Source organism: Xyrauchen texanus, chromosome 28, assembly GCF_025860055.1.
Source record: "Xyrauchen texanus isolate HMW12.3.18 chromosome 28, RBS_HiC_50CHRs, whole genome shotgun sequence".
In the NCBI taxonomy this organism is placed as follows: domain Eukaryota; kingdom Metazoa; phylum Chordata; class Actinopteri; order Cypriniformes; family Catostomidae; genus Xyrauchen; species Xyrauchen texanus.
In genome coordinates, this window is record NC_068303.1 from 25,856,921 (window position 1) to 25,877,389 (window position 20,469).

The 20,469-nt window shown below is 37.4% G+C and overlaps 1 protein-coding gene across 1 annotated transcript; it reads right to left on the reverse strand.

Moving 5' to 3' along the window:
• Nucleotides 1–11,388: 11,388 nt before the first annotated feature.
• LOC127622061 (transcription factor Sox-7-like) lies at nucleotides 11,389–15,516 on the reverse strand. Its single transcript, XM_052095983.1, has 2 exons — nucleotides 15,091–15,516; nucleotides 11,389–13,915 (listed from the first exon to the last, which is right to left on the reverse strand). Exons 1-2 carry the CDS (start codon nucleotides 15,305–15,307, stop codon nucleotides 12,957–12,959), a joined length of 1,176 nt encoding a protein of 391 aa, XP_051951943.1. The 5' UTR covers nucleotides 15,308–15,516; the 3' UTR covers nucleotides 11,389–12,956.
• Nucleotides 15,517–20,469: the final 4,953 nt, after the last annotated feature.

Consider the following 20,469-nt stretch of genomic DNA (forward strand, 5'->3'; position numbering starts at 1 on the left):
TCATCACAAAATGACAGATTGATCAGGTAAATTAATTCAGATGTCAAGTGTATGTTTTGTATCACCCTATAGGGGTTTATTTTATGATAATATACGTGAGAAGAAAGAGACGGCAGAGCCTGAAACATTTATTCAGGTTAGTGGTCATTATGCAAATTAATTGACCACAGAATGCTGCATAAGACCATCCCAAATCAAGTATTCCAGAGAGATATGCAATAATGATAGGTAATTCATATCTTATCCTAGCAGCCTCTTTCAAATGAGGGACACTATCTCAGCAAGAGTCCCATTTGTCTGGTCCACACATGAGTACTGACACCTGAGCTTAGCTGCTGTTCTTCTACATCGGCATTTCAGGCCTATTTACTGAAGAAACCTCTTTGCTACAAGCTGTTCGTTAGTGTTTTATTAAAGGGATAGTTCACCCAAAAGGGAAGGGAAGAGAATTTATAATAAAAAAGGGCTTTAATATTGATCTGGGATGGCATGTGGGTGGCTAAATGATGAGAGCATTTCAATTTTTGGGTGAACTATGCCTTTAAGCTTTAAGCTTTTTTTACCCTATATATATAGACTATATTTTTCTGGAAACATCTTAAGAAACTTTGTTAAACTTTGTTGTCTTTTATAAACATTCTTTAAAAAACAAGGGTAACACTTTATAATAAGGTTACATTTGTCAACATTAGTTAACTTGAACTAACATGAACAATACTTTTACAACATTTATTAATCTTGGTTAAAGTTAATTTCAACATATAGTAATACATTTTATTAAATCAAAAGTTGTATATGTTAACATTATGAACTAAAAATAACGTAGAATAATAAATGCTGTAAACAATATATTGTTCATTGTTAATGATATACAATTTGTATAATGTTAAAATAACAAAATACACTAACATATGGTTGTCTAAATTTAATTTTGACTACATTTGAGGCAGAGAAGGATCCCAAACCATCAAAATGTAATTTACACAATTCTGCTTTGTTGTGTATAATGCAGGGCAAAAACTATTATAAGGCTTTTTTTGTGATTGCATTTTCTAACAATTAAAGGAATGTTCCTTGTTCAATACATGTTAAGCTCAATTAATAGCATTTGTGGCATAATGCTGATTACCACAAAAAATTATTTAGACTCATCTGTCAAAAAAAGAGCAAAAATCAAAGTTACAGTGAGGCATTTTCAATGGAAGTGAATGGGGCCAATTTTTGAAGGGTTTAAAGGCAGGCATGTCAAGTTTATGTTTTTATAAAAACACACATTAATTCATTTTAGGGTTTGTTGACCATTGTCATGGCTATGAAGTTATAAAATTGGCTATAACTTTGCACAGAAAAGGTTAGTAAGTGATTTTATCACACTAAAATCATTTTAACACACATAATGTTTATGTCTTGTGACTAAACTTTTGAAATAGTGAGTATTTTAATGTTTAAAGATTGGCCCCATTCACTTCCATTGTAAATGCCTCACTGTTACCCAGTTTTTAACTTTTTTTTAAAGAACTGGAGGAGCAAGTCAAAAATAATTTTTGTGGTAATCAACATTATGCCACAAATTCTGTCGAACTTGTACTGAACCCGGAATATTCCTTTAAGGCCATGGACAGTAAAAAAGAAAATAGGTTGTCTTCACTTGTAAGTGAAATCCTTTATAGGTTTGCAAATCTTTAACTCTAATATTTAAAACTTATATTCTCATGCAAAATAATTACAGAACATTTTATGTGGTTCAAATAATAGTTGTTTTTGTGGGTGTTTACATATGCAGGGAAGCAAGAGAGAGAGAGAGAGAGAGAGAGAGAGAGAAGGAGGAGGGCAAAGAAGATGAGTATCACCCGAGAGGGTGGGGAGCTGTGTGAACATGAGACACTTACTTTATCAAATGCTAATTTCAGTATTTTTTCCATAATCAACCTCACTTGCATAAATAAGCAGCTGAATTCATTCTGACACATATGCAAGGTTGCATTCAATGATAACATAACACATGACTCTGTTCTTTGCCATTGACATTGTGCAGCAGGTGTTACTGCTGTTTACAGTGAATCATATATCACAATGCATTTTACATCATATTGTATTGTTATACATATTTCACTGTACTATATGTATACACAATTTATCTGTCTTGTTTTTTCTCTGCCCTGACTGATATAAATGAAGCACCGAAGAATGAAAACATTCCAATTCTCTTGTTTTAAGGGCAAGAAACATGTATTTTAAACACAAAATAAACATGAATTAAAATAACCAACTGATTCTACTTCTGTAATCTGACATATTTGGCTAAGAGTCAGGATACATTTTTTTTGGAAGAGACTTGATTTATATTGTGAATCTGACTCATTAAAAGTGGGTGTTATAATATATAATATACAACAGTTAGTTCCGGTCCTTGAATCTGATTGGACGAGAGATGTTCCATGAGCACTGATGGTGTGCTTCACTTTGTGTATCACTCCACTTGTGTTCATGCCATTCTAAACTAAAATGTAAGAGTAGTGAATATGTGTTAAGAGTTACTGTATAAAGTGTCTCTTACATATATTTAAAATGTTATTTTTTGACATTACATATGTTAGCCAGCAGGTGGTGGCAAAATATCATTTTTGTGTATAATATGAGCAGTTGGTGATGTGAAGTGAATCGTCAGTCATTGTTTACATACAACAGTGCTCCATGTTCGCTCGTATTACTACTACTACACAACTACTGCTAGAAAATAGCTTTAAACGGCTTAAAATGAACAACTTCAGCATTATGGCTCATCACAGTTGAGAGACACAACAGACAGCTTCATTACACAACTCAATACTTACCTCTTACTGGAGTTTCCACATTGGAGAAAACGTACTGTTCAAAATGGCGGAGGACATTGCGGTTTCTATAGTGAAAGATTCTTTCACCGGCTACCACGAAATAGGGAGAATTGCCCCCGCTTGGACAGAGATTTTTCCACTGAGAAAACTGATCTCCAGAAAGCTGACAGCATCTCTGCTTGGGTTTGGCAACAGGTGATCACACACGCTCCGTCTCTCTCTCTCTCTCTCTCTCTCTCTCTCTCTCTCTCTCTCTCTCTCTCTCTCCTCCCTCACACACACACACACTCTCTTACATCTATCCTTGTTTATCCAATAAATTGGTTGAAACAGCACAAGTCATGATACTAGTCATTGAACTGTTGTATATAAGCAATATTACACTCGCAATCGAGCGATATGGCCATAAATCAGCACTCGGCCTGTGGCCTTGTACCTGCGGCTGAATCACAGCAGTGCTGATATAGGGCCATATCGCACTCTTGCTCGTGTGATATTACTTAACTAACAATGAAGCCAGGTGGTTATAGAGTTTCAGAGTCAGAGGAAGATCATTACATTATTATAATTGGATATGAAGAGTTGTATTTATTTATAAAAAAAAATGTGGGCATTGTGTTCATGGTATACAAGGCTAACAGAAGGTTTCCATGTTAAATTTTTTTTAAATGTTTTAATTTAAATGACCTTTTATCACATTGAAAAATGACTTATCAAGCAAAGTGTAAGTTTATCCACAGATTAGTCTTTCAAATTAAGGCACCAAAAATACAAAAATATATAAATAAAATTAAAAAAAGTTATATTTAATGATACTTGTTAGGGCCTTGTGTGCAGAGGACCTTTCCTTTTTTTATTTTATTTTTTAAATAGGATATTTCCTCCAAAAAAATCTTTTTTGAAGACTGTTCTAATCTCCCATTACACATTTGTTGTCTTAGTACCTCATATGATTATCTATGCACACCATAGTGAACATCCTGTTATGCACCTGTCAAGATGTGTCATGACGAAATGTCAGACTTCAGGGGCACTGTGATTCATTTCCATGAGTTTCATTTGAAGTGAAGTCTTAAGGAAACAGGTCTGACTATCAGCCAGGAAAAGATTCTTTACGAACTCATAAACAACATTGGTCCATAATGTTTGCACACATGTGAGGAAATTATATTACTTTGTGCAGTGGCCAAGGTCAGCTGCTACTGATCCTCCCACTGTTGTCACACTGTAAACACATAGGATCAAGGCATCGGAAATTCTCTTTTGTCAGAATAACATATTTGAGGATGAACACAATGATTTTTGCCATTGCAGATAGATTGGGAGGGGATATTGAGTTTGGGAAGACTATTGGCCACTTTAAATATGTTTTGTTGAAGTTCGACCCTCTACATCTAACAACAGGAAAGTTTTTTGTCTTCACTGGCAAAATGCTTGAATAATTATGCTGATCACTTATGGGTTCTCACTCATGTGGTTTGTCAACAAAGCAGGTATAAAGTCCTGTATAGACGTAACAGGATAAAAATGTTAAACACATCACTCATCATATTCATTACTGTGCTTTCAGGAAATTAGTTGAGTAAACACAGACACAATTGTTATTGGCTTCAGGCATGATGTTGGTATTTGGCTGAAATATTTAGGAGTAAATCTAAATGCAGTGACTAACTTTTCTAGTCACAAGCTACTATTTCCACTGATATGCTACATTGCTGTTATAGTCACATTATATTGTGCATGAAGCTTTATGCCGATCTAGCTGAATTCATAATCACACGTGCTCTAATTAAATGCCCATTCTGTGTTCCTATTTAACGTAGATATAGTGAATTGTCTGGATGATTCATGTAAATGAACTGTTTGAAATGAACTGGTTCTGTACGTCGTGTGCTGTATTATTTTTTGTAGAAAAATAATTAGGTAAATTATGCTGTTCATCATCTGTTTTGACTTGATTAAATACCTTTTATTACTTTTATTTTTATACTGTTCAAATGTCAAAGTGATCTCACAGTAGGTCAGGAGGTCGAACGTTTTAGCTGCTGCAATCAGTCTATGCTTTTTGAATGTCTTTACTACATGTTTTCTTTCCTTTGATTCAATATATTGTGAAAGGCTCAGTGCGTCTGATTTTCTGCAACATCTGAATAGTAATTACATTAAAGGGAGAGATCACAAAAAATAATTTACACACCATCCTAGATGTGTATGACTTCTTTTTTTTCTGCTGAACACAAATGAAGATTTTTTTGAAAACATTTATTTTCTGTAGGTTCAAACAATGCAAGTGAATGGTGACTAGAAATTTGAAGGTCCAAAAAAGCATATAAAGGCAGAATAAAATGTATCAATTTGACACCATTTGTTTATTTATCTTCAGAAGCTATATAAAAGGTGTGGATGAGAAAAAGATTATTATTTAAGTCCTTTTTTACTCTAAATCTCCACTTTCACTTTCTACTTTTGTTTTTTGCGATTCGCCTTCTTCGTGCCTATCATGACCTTACGGGGCTGGTAGGAGAACTTATAGTAAACATTACTTAAATATTGATGTTTCTTACCCACAGCACTGGAGTCTTGTGGATCACTTTTATGCTGCCTTTATGTGCTTTTTGGACCTTCAAAATTCTGATCACAATGGTGTCACCCTCATTGAGATCCTTGATTTTGTGTTGGAAAAATGCTGCTCTGATGTCTGATTGCAAACTAGCTATTTATTGCTAGTAGATTGTAGTTAACTGCTTTTTAAAAGTGTAGCTTGATGTTTAACTACTTTAAACTATGAGTGGCTTGTAGCTTGAGTAGCAACAGTGGTGGGCTGTAGGGCTTTATGATCAGTCCGAAGTATTACATTGTCCTAAACTCCTCAAGAAAAAACATTCCTATTTACTGTTAGCTCTATGAACTGTCAAACCTAATAAATATTCACAAACAAAGATGATACTGGCATTTCCAGAGATTGAGTAACCTCAATTGTTCAGGGTGTCCGGGATAATTCCTGTGATCATGTTTTTGATATTATATTTAATAAAGAATCTTAAATAAATGGATGAATAACTTTTTGCAAATCAAGCAAATCATTAATCAATGATTAATTTTGGATGTCACCAAAAACTATTGCAGCAGCAGGACAGGAAATGACGTGACTTTTACACAGACTAAATGAAAGATCCACATTGCAATTAGGAAGCACAATAGGAACATCCTCCTCCACATTGGGGTTAAGAGTTATGACACTCCTGGGAGCTCCTGTGCTTCACAAAAACAAGCGTGCAGCCTACTAACACTGACACCGTCGGATGTATACATTCTCTGCATCTCACTCTGGGACACTGATTACATGTCAGCTCCTTATGGTTTTGTGGGTCACAAGTGAGGAAGATCCTGACACCAATGTCACATCAATTGCAAAAGAGAAACTATTCTTGGCTTTGTAAGAATGCTTATCATATTTTGCCAAGATAATTGTAAAACGATCATTAGCCTTATTTAAAGGAAAATTCAGTATTTGTTTTTTATCCCTAAAGAAAAATATGTTAAAAATCATGTATGAAACTCCAGTATCAGAAGCCTAATAAAAGCTGTTTTACTCCACATGGAGCTGGGCTGCCTCATGGGGGCTGCCATGTTTAGATGGCATGACCAGCCGCTTACTACTACTTTTATTGCTTTAAGTCCCCTGTTATTTGACACTTATTATTAAGTATTAGTGTGTTTTCTGCACCTCTCTCTTCACCAAACAGAATTGAAAAAATAAACATTGCTTTCAATAGATTTTTTAGAGCACTCCCACCATCTTCCATTGATTAAATGTAGTCATGCCCCAAATTCACACCAAACTCATGGTTGTGCCAATAGTGTTGTATTGAGCTGGATGGGTCGCTTAAACAAACGGTTTTATAGCACCAAAGAGACAGTGTTTAAATTTTTTGGCTTACTTATATTTGTCTCTGCATAATAAAGGCGCAACCACATTTACCTTAGAACGGTAAAATTCCGCGGACAAAATTCAGTCATCACAGTGGGAATCTGCTCAATCATTAATTTTACACAATGGACTTCCAGTGGCGAAGAATTTTCCCTCGCGGATGTCATGTGGAGTTCAAGTTTGGTTAACTTTGTTTGGCGAATTCCCTGCATTGGCCAATAGGAAGTTGTTTGGTTTGGCAGTGAGCTTTGTACGCATCTACACTAAATATTAACACATTTTTCGGTAAGTTTATTTTTCACTTCACTCTCCCAGAGTATAAAGTGCAGCAATAAAAAGAGGCTGTTTAGCAATGAGTTTTTTCTGGTTACACGCCTGCAGAATTTCAGCGTGCAATGGTAAGTGTGACTGCGCCTTAAGCCGAAATAGGAGAAAGTATTTTTACATTGAAAAAAATTACTATATATTTTTAAGCATGGCTGACTGCGAATACCAAATTTCTACAATGGTATCGGTAACCAAAAACTATTGTTTTAGCATAATGCTACATCCATGCTGCTATGTGGCAGTATAAGTCCAAGACCACCGTTATATTCAAATGTTATTGAGTGTACAATTAACAGGTTCATGCATGACATAGAGGTGCATTTGTTTAGTTGATTCATATTTAAAAAGTCAGATTTACAATTTGTATTGCAGAAATATTCGGAAAGATATTGTATTCTGCGGGAGAAGACGAGGCGTAAAATGTTGATATTGGAATCGCTTTCCTCTGACAAGGAAAATGAGGATCTGTATTCCCTGTTCCCTGGCTGGCATTAGAACTCTAGCCTCATTTTCTCAGTTAATGGCACCTTTCAGTATCTGCAGTAAACAGGTGCTGGACTGAACACGGCTGGCGTATTCAAATGCAGGTACAGGTGGGTGGAAGTTGGCTGCTTGCTCCATCCCTCAAGTTTTCCAGGGGTTCCCATCTGTACCTATGCGCTGGCTCCACCACATGGCAATGGGCCCTGGGCCGGGTCTGGTCCATTCTTTAGCTGGCCTTGCACCATGCCTGCACCACATCTGCTTGCCGAGTCTGTTGTTCTACCACAATAAGCAGGAATGCACGAGAATAGCTAGACCTATAATCCCTTGCCACCAGTAATGGATGCCAAGTATGAATAGTAAGCAGGTTATTATTCTTCTGGATCCACATGCTGGTATGTGCGATGACCATATTGACAGACACAGACTCTTGTTCCATTTGGAAAGTTTGAGCATGAGGATATGACATACCAGAATGATTAGGAATTATGAATACCTTCTCAGACAAACACTATTTCTGTTTATAAGCATTTATTTATGCAAGGTAAAACTACGTGCTTAAGCTAACTTACAATCTAACATTTGTGGTTACTGAAATGTTAATAAAATAAATAAAAAAAACTGTTAAAATGAATATAAGTATGTCCTAACTACTTGTTTTAACTTCTCTTGGAGCGTAGAGGGTTGGGAACTCCTTAACTCAGATTACACCCCCCAATACATATAAACACCCCACGTGTTTACAGTTATCATTTATAATGATCCATAACGCTTTTTCATGTAGTACGATTGCAGAACACCTCCTTAATCTCTTCCCTGATATGGATATAACACAAACTTCCAATAAGACATCAGACCAGCCCTATAAGCTATGTAACATATTCATTTTAGCCTATGGAGTGACGTTATATGTTGGCTATTGTCCAAACCCTGCAGGGCTTCTGATCAGAGCTCAAGCCAGTATGTCTACAGCAGGGGCGTCAATAAGCATGACCCACTCTCCCTCAGGACACTTAATACTTTACCCAGATGTGCTCAGCAAGGTTGTCCACACAGTGTCACACCCTCAGATAGACGTTGTTAGGAAGATGGCGCGTGCTGCAGCACTGTCGCATATTTGCCCAGCGAAGTGACGTCACAGCTGGGGAAACAGGAAACAGTTGAGACTACCTGACATCCACGTTCCAGAGAATTGACCCGAAAATGGAGCTGATCCAGGGAGCAATCAGGAAAAAAAAACAAGAAGAGCCCTTTAAAAAAAGGAAATTTGTTTACTCAAACTCTGAAATGTGTAAAAGTCTAAAGTGGCTGCAGTGAAGGAGATGCAAATTCAAACATAAATTTGTATATAGAGCAGAGCTACAAGGAGGTTGTAACAAGGGCTGTCTCCCAGTAACTTTAGGGTTTTGAATCAAAAGTCCAAACCTAACCCTAACACAAATGTGTTTTCTCTTGCAGAGGTTTTGTATGCCGGCTGCAAACCCCTAGTTCAAAATTTGAATAATTTTCAAAAAATCGAATTTAATTGTATATTTTTAATTGCTGTTAGTTAAACAAGTTGACACAATAAAACCACTCTGGCATACATAAGTCAAGGCTGGGTCAAATATTTCAGGTAGGTAAATTTTAACTGAAAGGCTATGATATGAACTGTGTTTATACCAATAACTGCAACAAAAGCATGCTGACAATTTATGATTTTCAGCAATGTCACAACTATGAATATGTCACTGCATTACTTCTGCTCACATTACAAATATCATAATATTCTGCACTTGAATGTCAATCCCTAGCCGTGTATTGAGACCAGCCAACACTATGGCCTATTTAAGGCACATGGAAATAGCGGCTGTTCTGTGGGGGACACTGAGTGCAATGTATTCTTAGTATGTTGCATGGAGAATTTTCAAGTTGCACACAGGAAAAGATTGAAGCAGATGAGTTGATTGTTTGCCCTGGTTTCCTAGGAGTCAGCAGTCTCCATAGTGATTACAATGGAGCATGGCTGCAGTGTTCATGACAGTTATGGGATGGGATAACATTTCGGTGAAAACCTTTTTGAATCAGGGCTTACTTAACCCCATGGTATTTCTCCATGGTATTTCCTCAGTTTTGGTTTTCGTGTATTATTACAATGGTTTTACCACAATTATCATGGTTAAAATATGGCTATTGTAGTAAAATGGTACATTTTGTGACTAATATGGTTTTATTACAAATACCATAGTTCAACCATAGTACATTTTTGTAAGGGAGGGATGAACCTATTACTAGGGAACCCAAAAGAATTTCAAGGGATCACAAATCTTATTCCAAGTTAAGGCAGATGATTAAATTCCAGAAGATTAATTTCCTCACTTGGGGCTCCATAATTTAGTGTCTAAAGAATGTTAAAGTTGGATTAATATTTCCGATATGGCACTCAAAAAACATATTTTTGCTGCTTGTTCAATTTAATTTAATTTTGTTCTTATATTCTTTTGTGCAAGACGAATACAAAGGGGGACTTGTTAGTGGTTGATAAGATTTAGAAGAGTTTCTGTTATGTTGGAGTTTTGGGGTTACCATTATGGTGAAGAGTAGAGCTTAAACTATCCAGTCCTTGAAAAAAATTGCTTGCTTTGTTGAGCAAATGCTGTGCTAACTATAGCAAAGTTCCTACACTACACTGTGTAGTACTTCCAATCGACATGTAAATAGCATGCTAACATTCACTGGTTAGTGAGTTAGTGAATAGAAATAAAATAGATTTATTTGAGTTACATTGACACATCTAATTTTGTTGGGTTTGCCCAATTCAACTAGTTTCTTTCTACACAAATTGTTTGTATTGAGATTAAATAGTCATTTAAAGTTAAGAAAACTTATTTCAAACATGTGGAACCAAGAGCTACCTGTATTTTTTGAGGGCACTTTAGATCACACTTATGTTGACCTCATTGTTTTTTCACCGTGACACAATGCCCTTCTTCTAGGGCAGAGGAATAGGTTGTATTGCACCCACTAACCCTGACCCTTGAATTGTCTAGGTCATAAACCACAAGTCACCCCACTTCTGCCAAACAAAATGTCCCACCTTAAGCATTCAGCCACAGGCAGTTAAGAACAACCTCACTTGTGATAAAAAAGTGGAGTCTCTAGTACATGATGAATGTTCACATTTGACTGACTTTATGGACTAAAGGTGAGAGTACACTGAATCAGACATTGACTGAAATGTTTCATAAAAATTAATATGACATGATTTACTAATCACATCATAACCATGAGCTACTATGACTTGTCTTGGTTGCCACTGACAGAGACAGATTAAGAAATCTGTGCTGAGCTCGATGTGTGGCCAGACCAGATGAGGGTCAATTTGAAGCCCTAAAAAACCACGGTGTGAGATATTAATCAATGAGAGCCATGTTTCCTCCCTGCTAAAACCAACTGCAGGTTCCCTTTCCCTCGCCACGGGCTCTTTTAATGCGGGGACCAGCCGGGCCCAAACATCCTGATGGAGAGAGGCTTTACTCTTATCAGGCAGGAAACACTGCCTCTCCGCTACATCCTCTTTACAAGAAACACGACTCAACCGTTCCCAAAAAATGCAGGAAGACCAAGCCAGACTCCAGGATTTGTCAAACACCCGCCACCACCTCCCTCTTTCCCCCACTTCAGATTCATTTTATCAAAAAAGAGGAGGAATTTGAACCGAGAGTCAGAGAGATGAGGGAGAAAAATAAAAAATGGTGAATGTGTAAAACAGTTGACAGGGACAAGGTGTATTTATTTATTTATTTATTTAGCAGAGATTATGAAAGTCTGCATCAGCAAGATAGGACAGGCAGTCGAGGGGGCGAAGGCAGGGTAGGAGGAGAGTTCCAACATTCTGCTTAAGACACGCACCCATAATAAGACAGGGGGAAACAAAAGGCCAGTGGAGATGGAGGCGGGGAGAAAAACAGCAGAGCCTGTTTTACACTAATCCTCTGATCCGTGGAGGAGTGAAACTGAGTGCATAATGGGTGTTGGTGATTGCAAACTGGGAACACAGGGTGGTGACCGCCAGTTGCCAGTGCAGTAGTTTTGACAACAGCCTCTGTCACGTACAACAATATTGTAGATGTCAGTTCCTGGTTGCAGCAAAACCCTTAATTTAAGTATTGAATGGTGTCATCACTAAAGATTTTCTGAACTGGCTGCAGGGCCTTGCAGGATTTCAGATTTTACTACAATAAATCAGTAATAACAGAAATAAATAAGTGCAAAAATCTTCTAAAATGATAAAACATAAATTGTTTAGCTGTATATAAAATATTTCCCATAAAGCAGTTTACAGAGACTATCATAACTACTACTACTACAACTACCAATAATAATAATAACAACAATAATAATAATAGCAAAATTGTACTGAAAAAAGTGCAAAAACAGCACTTCTAAATTTGTCTAAAGACAAAGTGTGGTCTATCAGTAATTACAAAAGCTTGAGTCTTATATTGTGTTTTTATTTAGCGACGTCTGGTTCAGATGGGACCCCAGAACATTCCGTCTCAATAATTCTCAAAACTAAATATTTTTTCTTTTGGTATGTCCAGACCAACAGTCAATGTGCTATACTTATATGGGCATACACAATGCAATTCATCGTGACAAGTCTAAGACCATCATCAAGATTGGTCAAACAGAATGGTGTTCAACAAACATCATTATTGTTTCAGAGCTGCTGTATGTTCATCTGCCTGTTATTGACATGATTGAGGACATCAAAGTTGAGAATGCTAAATGTATAAACTCAATATTTTATTTGAATTAAATTAAAATGAAAAACCTAAACAGGCATACAGTAGTATTTCATATTAATATAATTATTTTACTGTTTATGAGTACATATATGTTTTAAATGAATGTAAAGGGAAAAGAAAGGGCAACTGAAGAATATCCTTCAAAACAATGTACTATAAAAGATATGCGGAAGAGACCAGCCTCACTTAAATAATAATTGAGGTAAAACAATTGAGGTTAAAAAAACAAAAAAACAAATGAATATATTTGGACTGAATAAAAGCAATACAATAAGCTTTAATGCAAAGCAATTAGATATATAAATTAACTTTATAGCATTTGTACATGCTTTTGTGGCAAGATAAGAGCAGTTCTATGTTTGTCCAATTTATTTATTTTTACTTCCGTTCTTCTTTTGGAAACAAAGATGGGAATTAACTTTTTTTTTTTTTTTTATCTGTGCATCCCTGAGGTGTCCATTGACTTCCTGTAGCTTCTCTTTTTTCCCCTTCCTCCACAGCCCCCCTTTTGTTTACCTGCCAGTCACACTGCTGACCCATGTAAAGCTCACAGTCTCTGTCTGTGGTAATTGTCTTTGTTTCTTTTGCCATTTATGAAATGCTGTAGTTGTTGTAGTAGGCTGCCGTAGCATCGGCCAATACGGAGATGAGACTGGTTTCTGTTGCTCTGCTGGAGCAAACGGAAGCTGGCGTTACTTGGATGTGTCCTGTGACTGTCATCCCAACCTGCTCTGGGTGATAACTATTGGAGTTTAGGTACTGGTCAAACTCATTTCGGTCTACCTCACCCAGCAATTCAGCCTGGCTCAGCTGATCCAGACTTTCCAGATGCCCCTGTTCTGGAGGTGGTGAAAGCTGTCCCAGATGCCCATGGTGCCCATGATGAATCTGAACTTGGGGGAATGAAGAGCTGTAATAAGAGAGTGAATGAGCAGGGATGAGGGTCGCCTCACTTCCCTGGTGAGGCATCGGGATGTGGCCCATATGTGTGCTCCCACAGTGCAGAGATGCTTGTTGGGAGTAGTCGGGATGGTAAGGGGGTGGACTGCTCATGTGGACTGGGGTGGGATGCCGGTCATCCGGGCAAGAGGTGGAAGATGAGCAGGAGCTGGTGGATACTGAGCTGGAGGAGTAGTAGGATTGGTGTTCGTGATCCACGACGTCCAGAGGTGACATCTCAGGTGGTGTGGGCAAGCCATATGGATACGTATCAAAGCTGCTATTTGAACCTGCGGGATCTCTAAAGACCCTCACACCCGGTAGAGCTGCAGTGGGAGAACCGAAACCAACACTACCACTCACGCCACTCTCATCATCTTTATCAAAGGGGTGACAGCAGCCACGCAGATCAGGCAGGGAATTCTGGTCTGGACCTAGTGTGGTCAGGAGGAAGCCGGGGTCTACACGTTTACAGATGCGCTTAAGCTGCTTCTTCCTGCGTGGACGGTATTTATAGTTGGGGTAGTCCTGCATGTGCTGCACCCTCAGCCGCTCTGCTTCCTCCACAAACGGCCTCTTCTGCGGTGGAGTTAAAGCTTTCCATGACTTTCCTGTTAGAGGGAAAAAAGAATGGACACATTAGACTTTAAACTTTATACTATATATTTTTAAATATTCCATTTAGAGTTTCTGAAAAGAGAAAAATTGTTGTTGGAGTTGATTAGAGATTCAGTTTTAAACAACTACAAACAATTTGTTTAACAATCACATTACCACCAGCAAGGGATAATTTCAAGAACAATGTTGATTTTGGCTGATTCAAATGGATACAGATACTGCTGTCCTGTAGGTTTAAATAATGTTTTCAAAAGCATTTCTTCTTTCTTCTTTTTTAAATGTTGGAATAGAAATAATCTAAATAATCTACTATTATATCTGCTCATCTTTTTGCACCATAGATTTGCACCAAACTTGTATCTCTTACAGACGAAAAGATTTCAAGATTTGTAATTCTTGTAAAAAAAAATTTAATGTTAACAATTTTAACGTTGACTAAAATAATATTTTAGCATTTAGAAATACATGCAAAGGAATTCCATATCAATGCTCAACTGTTAAAATTTAGGCTACAGACTAATTTTGAAGCCTCGATCGAAATATAGGCTAGCTAATAAACGGGAAATTGTTTTACACATATGCCAAGACAAATAATAATTTTAGATGTTCTTATTAATTTATTATTAAACGATTAAGCTTTTTATTTTCACTTTCTATTCAACAAAAGCGAATTTCACAGTTCACATTAAATAATTCTCATTCAAGAGCATTGCGAAATGTCATAATCTCACACATTAATCTCACACCTATGTAATGATAAGTGTGTGCTCGTGATTTTCATAGCCCACGATTAAATACAATGAAGAAATAATGAGTCAAAACGTAAAACACTTCAAATTTAATTCAGGAGTTTTTAATTGAATTAAAATAAAAAGTTCGTACAGATTTACGCATCTCAGTATACTTTTCAAATCGCACAGCTTCCAAAATATTTTTTCTTTTAATTTGCAATTAATTGAGAAGAAATTAGACCTCAATTTCTGTCATTATTAATCCAGAAAATACAAGACAGGATATCAAACACAGGTGCTTTGTAACAGTAACAGCAGATGAGGTTGTACAAAACTTTAGTCAGTGAAATGAATAACAATCCTACTACAAAATTATCATAATAAAAATATATTATTATTATTATTATTATTATTATATAGTAAAGTAAATGTCTTACCCAGCATCTTGCTTAGCTCAGCATTGTGAAGATCTGGGTTCTGAACTGCGAGTCTCTTGCGCTCATCTTTGGCCCACACCATGAAGGCGTTCATGGGTCTCCTGATGCGCGGCTCCGACACCTTGTCCGCAGGAGCTCTGTCAGGTACATCCCCGTTTCCCGCAGAGCACTCAAAACTCTCCGGCCAGGAGGAATACGCGCTGATCAGAGCAGCCATGCGCTCTCAAAACTTCAGCTTCTTTTCTTCAAACTTTGTCTGTCAGTTGTGAATGTGACCTGTAGTTTTTCTTTCGTTTTTTATACTTAGAAAAAGTCAATTTTTTTAAGCAATAAGAGATGAATTTGAATGAGCAGCTGGTGGTTGAGAAGAGCACTCTGCGCAGAAGTGTGTTCGGTTTGAGTGAGTTCAGTGTGTTGTGCTTGACTCCCCCCTCTGAAGCTGTTTCCTCCGGCATGGGGAAGCGCTTTATATGTGAGGAGCAGCTTCCAGAACAGGCCCACGGGAGGATTCTCAGCTCCTCCTTGACTGCAACCTGAGATCCACGACAGAAAAAAATGGTGACAAAAATATTTCAACACGCTTTACTACAAAATCACGTCATTAGCTGCTGGTTTGGACGTTTTCATGACATTATTTTGTTGGTACCGAAAGATATGCAGCATTTGAATGCTGTAGATTAAAGGAATATACAAATTGAGCTCAATCAGCAGCATTTGTAGCATTATGTTGACTATTTGACATGCATAATGTTGTGTTCTGGTCATTTATTTATTTTACACTTAGTTTTTACTTAATTCAATTGGAATAAAATGGATTGACTTCACATATGTTCACTGAAATTAATGTTCACATATGGTATCTGAAAACATGCACACACAAAATGTTACCATTTTGTTGGTTTTATTTCACTTTAAACCAGCCATTCTAAATGAATGGATTCAACTACAAAATACTGAAATATTAAGTGTTCAGGTGTATCCCAATCCTTTAGATGAGCATATCCACTGATCAGACACAACATCAATACCAGCTGATACTTGCCTAATATTGTGTACAACCCCCTATTCCAAAAAAGTTGGGACAGTATGAAAAATGCTAATAAAAACAAAAAGAGTTATTTGTAAATTATAATCACCCTTTGCTATTTTGAAAGCACTCCAACTACACATTGTATTATGTTTTACCCTGTGAATTTCATTGTTTTTTAAATGTACAGTAATTTCAAATCAGATGATTTTAACTCCAAAAAATTGGGACAGTGTTTATCACTGTGAAACATCACCATTTTTCTAATAACGCTTATTAAGCATTTGGGCACTGAAGACGCGAGTTTGTAAAGTAAAAAAAGTGGAATTTTCCCCCATTCATCCATTATACAGGTCTTCAGCTGCACAATTGTGCGGGGTCTTCATTGCCGTATTGTTCGCTTCATAATGGACCACACATTCTCAATTGGAGACAGGTCAGGACTGCAGGCATTTTTCAAAAACTATTTGAAATGTGGACTCATCAGACCAAAAAGCCTAGTTCCACTGTTCTACTTTCCATCTAAGATGAGACCGAGCCCAGAGAAGTCGGCAGCGCTTCTGGACAGTGTTGATGTATGGCTTCTGCTTTGCATAGTCTTAACTTGCATCTGTGGATGCAGTGGCGAATGGTGTTGACTAACAAAGTTTACTAAAGTTATCCCAGACCCATGTTCATGATATTTATTACAGATGAATGATGTTTTTTCTGAAGTGGTTTTCGTCTTGACCTTTATGCACCGAGATTTGACCATATTTCTTGAATCAGCTATATTGTGCAATGTAGAGGGTGAAATGCCAAAAACCCATCCAATTTTTATTTTTGGGAACATTGTTCTCAAAATGCTGGATTATTTGCTGAAGCATCTGTTGCCAAATTGACAAGTATTGAATGATTCTTGAATGACTCTTGAAGGACTAGGCAGTTTTTGGAGGCCCCTTATATACTATGACACGATTGCTTCACCTGTTTAACATCTCCTGTTTCACATTACCTTGTTATTTTACCTCATCAAATTGTTATTAGTATTGTTATTGTTACCACTGCTCACTGGATGTTTTTTGTTTTTGGCACCATTCTAGAATTCTAGTAAATTCTAGAGGCTGTTGTGTGTGAAAAGCCCAGGAGATCAGCAGTTGAGAAATACTCAAACCAGCCCATCTGGCACCAACAATCATACCATGATCAAAATCACTGAGATCACATTTTTTCCCCATTCTGATGGTTGATGTGAACATTAACGGAAGCTCCTGACCTGTATCTACATGATTTAATGCACTGCTGCCACATTATTGGCTGATTAAATAATCAGATGGTATGATTGTTGGTTCCAGACGGGCTGGTTTGAGTGTTTCTGTAACTGCTGATCTTCTGGGATTTTCACACACAACAGTCTCTAGAATTGACTCAGAATGGTGCCAAAAACAAAAGACATTCAGTGAGTGGCAGACCTGTGAATGGTCTGTTGACCTCTCTCATCAACAAGGCCTTGTTGATGAGAGAGGTCAACAGAGAACGGCCAGACAAAATCTACGGTAACTCCGATAACCGCTCTGTACAATTGCGGTGAGAAGAATATCATGTCAGAATGCTATTCTGAGATGCGGGTTGGTGCTGTTTTGGTGGCACAAGGGGGACCTACACAATTTTAGTTCAGGTGTTTTTTTATGTTGTGGCTGATTGGTGTATGTGGGTGTGTGTTTGAAAACACAAGTCCTTGGACATGTACACACACACACACACATGCACACACACGCATGCACACAACGTGTGTTGAGCATACTTTTATGTATCGTCTTTCCATGAACACTCTTTGAGGACTATTTCAAGATCTACTTATGATATTATGTTGTGTTTTGGGCTCGTTTGAATTGGGATAGTCTGCTTTAAGTTACAATATGTCATCTATGAAAAAGGAAAAACGTAACAAATAGGCATTCATGTTTATTATATTTATGTGTGTCAAAAACAAAATCAAGGTTACAGTGAGGCACAATGGAAAATACCAGAATATTAATACATAAATATTTTGGAGGGGTTAAAGACAGAAATGTGAAGTTTGTCATTTTATAAAAGCACATTATATCTTGTGTTAAAACGTGTGTATTATTTGAGCTGTAAAGTTGTTTAAATTATTGTTTTTTAGGATTTTAGGGGCTACAGTGTTACGTCGTCATGGCAACGAAGTTGTAAAATTGAATATAACTTTATACAGAAAAGGTTAGTAAGTGATTTTATCACAGTAAAATCATGTTAACATTTATTTAACATATACTGTTTGTCTTGTGGCTATACTTTTAAAACAGTATTTTAACTTTACTGATTGGCACCATTCACCTCCATTGCCAGTGCCTTTTTGCTTTTTTTAATGAAAAGGCAATTCAAAATGATTTGGGGGAGTCAGCATAGTCATAAATGCTGTGAACTGAATATTCCTTTAAGGGGCGTTCAGACTGAACATGTTTTTGCGGTAAAAAAGAAAGCTGGATGAAGCAACGGTTTCTTTTTACTTGGCACAACATCTAAAAAGCACAACATGAGATACAGCGCAATGGTCAAAAACATCCATCTAGTGCATGTTTACATTGAACAACAATGCAGACGGACATAAAAACGAGTTTGTGTGAAGAACACCTAGTGTTTTGAATAAGACCTACACTTCTTAATAAGACAATTATTCCAAAATCAGTTAATTGGATTGATAGAATTTCTGTATTCTACATGCAGCTTATTCATTTACAAAAAAAAGTCTTAAAACACTAATAAATTACTATTCTCCTGTGGACAATGTGTAAGAGGTAGTTTACAATTATGTAACTTGTGCTATTTGAAAACATGTTCCTAAAATAATGTCCATAGCATTGATGTTGAAATGTACTACATTTTTAGATGGCCAAGAGTTTTAAACCTGTTTTGATGAGGATGTTCAGTGTTTACACATGTCCTTTGAGCAGGTTCAACAGATCTGAAGACGTGTACGCTCTTCAGCACAGCGACTCATTCAATTGGCTGTTATGGAGGTAACTGTTATTTAACTTCTGTTCGAGAGTGAGACAGGAATTTTTCCTATATAGGATCTGCATCATTTACTCATCAAAACCACTGTTATGATTGACCTACAATAAGTTATAATTTTCTTTATTAAAGCGGTGTTATTGTATTACCTAACTTTGAGTCTAGTCATTTAAAACATTTAAATAGTGAATCCAAGTTAAGTCTACTTGCATCGAACAACCTTAACTTATACACAGATGAGCCAAAATATTGATCACTCACAGGTGAAGTAAATAATGTTGATTATCTCCTAACAAGGCCACATGTCAAGGTCTGGGTAGATTAGATGGTAAGCGAACAAATAGTTCTTGTAGTCAACGTTTTGAATGCTGGGTAAATGGGCAGGAGTAAAGACCTGAGCAACTTTGACAAGGGCCAAATTGTTATGGCCAGGCGACTGGGTCAGAGCATCTCTGAAATGTTAAGGCTTGTGGGGTGCTCCAGGTTAGCAGTGGTAAATACCTACATACTGTTGTCCGAGGAACAACAAACTGGCGGCAGGGTGTTGGGTGCCCAAGGCTCATCGATGCGTGAGGGCTATCCCGTCTCGTCCAAACCGACAGAAGATCTACTGTGACACAAGTCGAAAGTGCCTACAATGGGCACGTGGACCTTGGTGCAGTGGAAGAAGGTAGCCTGGTCCAATGAGTCCCATTTTCTTTTACATCACATAGATGCCTGTGTACGTGTGTGCCGTTTACCTGGGGATGTGATGGCCCCAGGATGCTCTGTGGGATGACGACAAGCTAATGGAGGAAGTGTGTAGCTCAGGCAATGTTCTGCTGGGGAACATTGGGTCCGGCCATTCACGTGGATGTCAATTTGACTCATGCACCTACCTAAACATCATTGCAGACCAGGTACACCCTTTCATGGCAATGATATTCCATGATGGCAGTGGCCTCTTTCAGCAGGATAACTGCCACACTTCACACATTGTTCTGGAATGGTTTAAGGAACATAATGAAGAGTTCAAGGTGTTGCCCTGGCCTCCAAATTCCCCAGATCTCAATCCGATTGAGCATTTGTGGGATGTTCTGGACCAAGAAGTCCGATCCACAGCAGCTCCAACTCGCAACTTACAGGACTTGAAGGATCTGCTGCTAATGTCTTGGTGCCAGATACCACAGAAAACCTTCAGGGGTCTTGTAGAGTCCATGCCTCAAAAGTTTTGTTCCTTGAACTGTTTTTAGTCCCTTGTTAGAATCGTTTTGTGAACAACCCTTGAAATTCTACTTTGCTGTAAGATTTTTAAGAGTTCGAGAGGTTCCAGAGCAATGAAGGGCAACCAGAGCAAC

What these genes read in the sequence shown, in the direction of transcription:
- LOC127622061 (XM_052095983.1), bottom strand. Translation starts at nt 15,307, where the DNA reads ATGGCTGCTCTGATCAGCGCGTATTCCTCCTGGCCGGAGAGTTTTGAG. An exon ending in TGAGCTAAGCAAGATGCTGG is followed by an intron (nt 13,916 to 15,090) that starts GTAAGACATTTA and finishes TCCCTCTAACAG; the next exon opens with GAAAGTCATGGAAAGCTTTA.